This window comes from Asterias amurensis, chromosome 1, assembly GCF_032118995.1.
Source record: "Asterias amurensis chromosome 1, ASM3211899v1".
Classification (NCBI taxonomy): Eukaryota; Metazoa; Echinodermata; class Asteroidea; order Forcipulatida; family Asteriidae; genus Asterias; species Asterias amurensis.
In genome coordinates, this window is record NC_092648.1 from 23,553,788 (window position 1) to 23,561,459 (window position 7,672).

Genomic DNA, 7,672 nt, shown 5'->3' on the forward strand with positions numbered 1-7,672 from the left:
CCTTCGCTCGGACCAGGCGGCCAGCCAGGCATACTGGGGACGAGCGAACATCATCCAAAGTGGTGTACGATCTCTCCGCGCCATTTTCTTTATTTTCCAAGAATGCCTTCTACTCACTAGAATTAGCAACCCAGCTCACAGTCACAGAGGAAAATTTGCTATGAAATATACCTAAAAGCATAGTAATAAAAGACATAAAGTTAGAAAGAGACAGTCACGAAAAGGTAAGTTTATAAATAATTTTTGTCAATTTATAATGAAAATTAATATAGTAAATACAATAGTTATAGTGACGCTCCGTCGAGGCTGATCGAAAAAAAAGAAGTCCCAAACTCCCAACCCAAACATGCCAAGCAACACAAGCACTCACTGCAGCGCCATTCAAAAAAGCGGCGCGAAAAGAGGGTTGATTTCGACGGAATTGACCACTATTTCGCCCAAAATTTAACAGTGTTTACAAATCAATTACCCACAAAACACGACTGAGTAAATATTTCCCGAAATAAATGACAAAACTCACCTGCAATATATTAATTAATATTTATAAATTATACTTATAGTTGCGATAAGGTATCACTCCTCCCGACGGCCGGATGCTTACCAGATTCTTTCGAGCGGGAAATGACAATCTGGTCCAACGCCTTTAATTTTGACAGCTAGTCACCAGATTTGCCCCATTTTTACCAGTTTCAAAATCCATGACACAAATTCAAAGGGCACGAACTTAATCTTCAACTCAATCGTCAATGACAAAAACGCCGTTGTCAATAATGGCATTGAGAAATTATTTTTGAAGAAAAAGGACAAAAACTTACCAGATCCCGAAGTGAATTCCCAGGTTAAGGTTTTATATTTTGAACCTCTCGCATCGCTTTGCAAATGCTTTATTTTTCGGTTGGACTAAAGCATTCTGTGAATGGGGTGTTGCAATGCAGTGCGTGCGTGCTGTCTATACATTGCCCGCGGTTCACTCATTATAATTATGGCACGCACGCACTGCAGCACTGCCTTGCATCACCCGGAATCTAGTAAGATTTGTCCCTTTTTCTTCAAAAATATTTTCTCAATTGTGTTTTGAGCGTTCATTAGACATTACGAATTAAGTTTGTGCCCTTAAAATTTGTGTCATGATTTTTGAAAGTGTTAAAAATGGGGCAAATCTGGTGACTTACTGTTGAAATTATATGTGTTTGAACAAATTGTCATTTGCCGCTCGAGAAAATCTCGTAACCCTCTGGGCTGGCGGCCGTCGGGAGGAGGGCTATGTTATCGCAACTAGAGTTGTTGAGGTCTTCAACTTATTAAGGTTGTGACCCATTGATTGTATTATATTATTAAAATCATCAAAATAAATCCTCACTTCACCATTTTGTGCCTATTTGAAAGCTCACTGGGACACTCACACTGCTGTGTGGTACATTTTGTATTGGAATAATATTTTGGGGTTGCACAGCTAGCCTTTGCCAGCAAGTAGCAACCTTCATGTTAACCGTCTGCATCATTTATGTTTCATTTTCAGTTGTCTTGATTGATACTGATCCACCATGCCTCGTGTTGGGACCCCAGTTAAGTCAAGAGGAGTTTCTTGTGCGGTTCATGGTTGTGAAAGTCGTTTCTACAAACAGAATATGTCAAGGTCTCCGTTCCATTTTTTTCCATATCCAGCTAAACACAAACTTCGAGACAGGTGGTGTTTAAAAATAAAAAAAAACCATGATGGTAACAAATTTTATAGAAAGGACATTTTCGTTTGTAATCTGCACTTCAAAGCAGAGGATTTTACGAGGTCTCTCACAGGCAAATTGAAACTCATCCCTGGTGCTGAGCCAATAAATGTTACTGCTGAGACAAAGTCACAGAGAAAAGAAATGGTTCCTCAAGGGAGTACAGATGATCATGCTGATTCGTGTGTGGAGATGAATGGCAACCAACCACTCGATGATGGACAAAGCGTTGCTGGTGAAAAGGATAAATTGAATAATGAACTACAGACAGATACTGACTGTTTAGAAGCACAGGGGAAAAAAATAGTTCCTCCAAGATCTTCTTTGCAAAAAAAATCAACAAATAAGAGGAGAAATACAGATGCTGATTCCCATGTGAAGATGAATGGCAACCAACCACTCGATGATGGACAAAGCGTTGCTGGTGAAAAGGATAAATTGAATAATGAACTGCAGACAGATACTGACTGTTTAGAAGCACAGGGGAAAAAAATAATCCCTCCAAGATCTTCTCTGAAAAAAAAATCAACAACTAAGAGGAGAAATACAGATGCTGATTCCCATGTGAAGATGAATGGCAACCAACCACTCGACGGACAAAGCGTTGCTGGTGAAAAGGATAAATTGAATAATGAACTGCAGACAGATACTGACTGTTTAGAAGCACAGGGGAAAAAAATAATCCCTCCAAGATCTTCTCTGAACAAAAAATCAACAAATAAGAGGAGAAATACAGATGCTGATTCCCATGTGAAGATGAATGGCAACCAACCACTCGATGATGGACAATGCACTGTTGATGCAAAGGATAAATTGAATAATGAATTGAAGGCAGAGAATGCCCGCTTAAGAGCACAGGTCTCTAAGCTAGAAAGATCGTTTAATAGGGCGAAAATTGAAAAATATGAACAAAGTAAGTTCATCAACACTTTGGAAAAAGATGACTCCCTAACAAAACATCATACTGGATTTCCAACTTTTTCTCTGCTCCTGGCTATGCTTTCCTTTTTGGACCCGGAAATAAACATGATGATGTACTCTTCAAATACATGTGTGAGATCTGAGGATGCAATCGATTTTGACCACAACTACGCAGGTGCTAAAGAAACTCAAAATAAACCTGAGATAAGACCTGATCTGACATCTACAGAACAATTTATCTTAGTGCTATGTAGACTAAGGCAGGGTTTTTCCTTGAAACATTTGGGATATCTGTTTGGTATTTCGGAATCCACTGTCGGTAGCTATGTTAGCCGCTGGATTAATTTCATGTACGACAGACTTACAGTACTGTCCATTTGGCCTAGCAAAGACGCTGTCCTGAAAAATATGCCACAGATTTTCAGAGATAAATATCCAGACACGAGGGTTGTTCTTGGTTGTTCAGAAATCTGTGCAGAGGTGCCAGATTCTGTGACTCAACAAAGCATTTACAAGCATCATGTCTCATACAAAAGCCTCCTGGGGGTTGCTCCAAGGGGTGAAATAACATTCGTCAGTAAGCTCCAGCCTGCATCCGTGTCCAAAAGGGAACTAGTCATCAGAAGTGGTTTCCTTAATCCAAGTTTGTTTAAAGAAGATGATGTTGTAATGACCGACCAGGGTTTTACTATTGAGGATCTGCTGGAACCTATGAATGTAAAACTTGACACCCCTGCTTTCCTTAAAGGGAGAGGGCAGTTTAAAACTCAAGAGACCCATAAAACACAACACATGGAAGCAGAGAGAATTCATGTGGAAAGGGCCATCGACAATGTTAAACAATTTCGAATTTTGGACAGCCCTATAGATGGGTCCTTACACGAGTCCTTGAACCAAATCTGGACGGTTTGTTGTTTATTGACTCATTTCTATAAAGTTACCGGTAGTAAGAAGGATTTTAATAGTTGTATTTCTTATCATTAAAAGTAAAATGGATGACTACATCATGGAGGAAGTATGACTACATGTAGGATTTGAAACTTTGCATGTTGGAAATACGATGTAGAAAGGTTTGCGGTATACCATGTAATGACTATCTGTAATGAGTTGCGGTGGTTCTGAAAGGAACCGTTGGTTTCAACTCGACGATTCGATCAGTCTGCTCTGATCGTCCTCTGGAGAAGAAAAAAAGAAAAGAAAGAGGATCAGAGCGAGGGTCAGAGCATACTGATCGAAGTGTTAGTTGAAACCAACGGTTCTTTTCAGAACCACCCCAACTCATTAGAGATAGTCATTACATGGTGTTACCGCAATCCTTTCTATATACGTTGTAGACAGTTAAAGAAAGTGTTCAAAAATACAGCAAGATTGGATATATTTATTTTTATTCTCTTTAATATGATAAATCAATATGATTTTTGTTTCAAAAATTAAGTTCCCCCCTAAACACATTAATTTTCAATGAAGGGAATGAAATAAATATGTTGGCAGATTGATCAGATAATGAAATTACATTAATAATTATTACGAATAAGTTACATTTATATTTCAATCATAACTTTTTGAATGGCAATAATAATGTGCTCAATGTCTTAAAGGGACTGGGTACTTTTTGTAGGACGGGACATAACACACAATTTAAGCTTACATGTTTTGAAGAAAATGTAGAATTTGAAACTTTGCATGGTGGAAATACGATATGGAAAGGTGTTTGGTAACGCCATGTAAGGACTTGCTCTAAATGAGTAGCATTTGTTCTGAAAAGAATTGGTTGGTTTCGCCTCAACGTTTTGATCAGTATGCTCTGATCTTCTTCTGGAGAAAGAGTCCAAACTTTAGGGTCCAGTGACACCCGGAGCATACTGACCAAAACATCAAGTTGAAACCAACGGTTCTTTTCAGAACCACCCCAACTCATTTAGAGAGTCATTATTACATAGTGTTTCTCAAACCTTTCTATAAGATAATAATGGTAGAAACCTTCCCTTAAAATGTTACTTTGATATTTTTGTTTTTTAGAAATGAGTAAAACAAGTTGGCTAAACACACAATTATTTTAGCATGTAAAATGTATTTGCCAGCATCTCTAATTCTCATTTACAATTTTATTTAGCAGGACTTCTTTCTGCTAAAAAAAATTGTAAATGAAAATTAGAGATGAAAACTATTTTTGTGACACTGTTTTACTAATTTCTCAAAAACTGAATCATCTCAGCAACTTAAGCAAGTACTATTTTAAAGGCACTGGATACTATTGGTAATTGTCAAAGACTAGTTGTCACAGTTGGTGTGTCTCAACATATGCATATATAATAACATAGAAAATTTGAGCTCAATTGGTGGTCAAAGTTGCGAGATAATAATGAGAGAGAAAAAAGTTGTGTGCTTTCGGATGCTTGATTTCGAGAACTCATTCTAAATCTGAGGTCTCAAAATCAAATTCCTGGAAAATTACTGTTTTCTCGAAAACTACATTACTTCAGAGGGAGCCGTTTCTCACAATGTTTTACAATATCGTTACCAAGTAAGGTTTTATGCTAATAATTATTTTGAGTAATTACCAATATTGTCCACTGCCTTTAAGGGAAGCTGTCTATTTGCAAACCCTGTAAGGTAAATCTGTGGATTGTCATACACAAAGTACCCAACTAGTGAAGCATGAGTCACAATGGAATTGTCCCTATTGTACTAAGTACAGTATACATGTCAGTTACCCTAGCTCACATGGCTGTACAAAAGTATGGTCCCCACTGATGAAGACCAAGTAGTACATGTATCAATGGACCAAGAGTATCTTAAAGGGGCAGTACATTATAAATCTTACAATAAACATAACCTTAATGTAGGGCATTGATGTCCTGGAAACTGCAGTAATATGAGTTGTGACCTTTCGCATAAATTATAGACATGGACACAGTTGGTAATTGTCAAAGACCCCAGTATTCTCACTTGATGTATCCAAACATATATGCATAAAATAACAAATAGGAAGAACATTTTTGGACTCAATTTGTCATCGAGGTTGAAAGAAAAGAATGAAAGAAAAAACGTAATTTTCACACACATTTGTGTGCTTTTAAATGCAATAAGTATTGTAATATGTGAGAAATTACCTCATTTAATTTTGTTTATTTCATTACTTCAGAAGGAGCCATTTCTCACACTGCTTTATACTACATGTATCAACAGCTCTCCATTACTTAGTTAGTTTTGATGCTAACAATTAGTTTTAGTCATTACCAAAAGTGTCCATGCCTTAAAGTTGAGTTAAAACAAGCACTCAGAATCCATGCCCTGTTAGTCATGACAAGGTACCGGTTGACTCTTTAACTGTATATGTAATTATTGACTTTTTGAGACAACACCCTGGAAATGTTCACAAGCTACTCTCAAGTACAAGTCAAAATAAACTTGTGACAATTTGTCACACAGAATGTTCCGGAATTTTGAGTCGATGGTATCCATTGTGTATGTAGATGATTTTGCAGCAACCATTTTGATCATGTCATGCTGTTATCTTTATGCTAATGCTTTTCTCTGCATTTTTACTTCAAGAATTCCAAATGGAAATTGTAACAAATATGTAGTCGGAACACCCTTCGGTCAGGTGATAGTGACACGCCCACAAAATGAACCTCTATTAATGACAAGACCGCATTTTATGTTATCCAACTGCACACAGCACAGACTGAACCATTCATGTTACCAAAAGATTTGTTTCCAGCAACTGGTTCAGCACATGTCTGATTTATTTGTATTTTTCAGAAATGGGTAATTTCTTTTATGCATAGGCCCTATATTACTTGGTGAGATTAAACAAGATTTTCGGCAAAACAATAACCAGAAAGATAGGGAGGGGAAAAAGTTGAAGAGAGAGCAGTATCAGATGATGTTACTTTATCTGAAATTTGTAAGCGAAAAGGCCCCTAAAGTTTGATATGGAATAAGGAATTCAGAATTTTAATACTTTTGTATACAGTAATCAAGTAATGCTGCTTTCGTAAAACTCCAAATTTTAAGGTAGGGCCAAAAGTGATAATTTAGTAAATACTGTCAATAAATAGTTATATATATATATATATAAAAATAGGCATATTTGCCAATGGTTGCGCGTCCTCAATCCAAGTTTTCATCTACCAGCATTTACCAGCTGCGTCACAAAATTGTCCTTCACCGCAATCAACATCGCTAAAACAGCTCCGCTCTGTGCAAAAAGGGAATGGGAAAAGGGTTACAAAGGATTAGGGATTGATAACCAGGCATACATATAGGATTACATGGGGCCATGTATGCTCCTTCAACAAAATTCCACCGACTTAAAAGATTGAAAGTGATGCCCTTTGCAAATGAAAGTGGCCTTGCCCTCTCAAAGACGAATCCATGCCTGGAAAACTCTTTAGCAGTTTGTGATACCATAACAAAATAACTTGCTTGTGGCCCTAGCAAAAATGCAATAACAGCAAAAATGATCAACTCGTGGAAAAGCTTACAACCACACTGATCCATGCATTATTATATGCACCCAAATACTAACATAAATGACAATCATTGGACAGTGGGCCTTAAAAACCAAAAAACACCTTATTTAATCATTTTACATTGAATAGGAGAAAATGTTGAGGTGAAAAGACCGGTCATCTACTCTTTGTTCAAAGACCATTGGTGTTGCGCAGTCACACACAACCAACGTTCCGATTATCAATCAGAGAAACAGAGCGCCCGCTAGCGTTCGTTCATTACAAGCGTGTACAGTTTTTGCCGTGCATAATCGGAACGTTGGTTGTGTACGTGTATGTGACCGCGCAACACCAATGGTCTTGGAACCAAGACTACCGGTCAACTGGCCGCTGCCCAGACCAACCCCAAGCCGTACGTCCTCTGTGTAGGACGTTATGTTATGAGGAGTGCAACCTGTTAAGACAAATCTAACCGAGCAATTGGCTGGCTTCGTCAACATGGTTCTTTTTTATCTTGTTACATCAATAAAATGAATCTTCAAACTTACTCCGCTCGGGCAGTTCCTCATT

At 37.7% G+C, this 7,672-nt stretch overlaps 1 protein-coding gene across 1 annotated transcript; it reads left to right on the plus strand.

Annotated features, from left to right (window-relative positions):
• Positions 1-51: 51 nt before the first annotated feature.
• On the plus strand, positions 52-6,580 carry LOC139954434 (uncharacterized). The gene is made up of 2 exons (XM_071954235.1): positions 52-224; positions 1,520-6,580. The coding sequence occupies exon 2, from the start codon at positions 1,545-1,547 to the stop codon at positions 3,627-3,629; it is 2,085 nt and encodes a 694-aa protein (XP_071810336.1). The 5' UTR covers positions 52-224; positions 1,520-1,544; the 3' UTR covers positions 3,630-6,580.
• Positions 6,581-7,672: the final 1,092 nt, after the last annotated feature.

What these genes read in the sequence shown, in the direction of transcription:
- LOC139954434 (XM_071954235.1), top strand. Translation starts at nt 1,545, where the DNA reads ATGCCTCGTGTTGGGACCCCAGTTAAGTCAAGAGGAGTTTCTTGTGCG.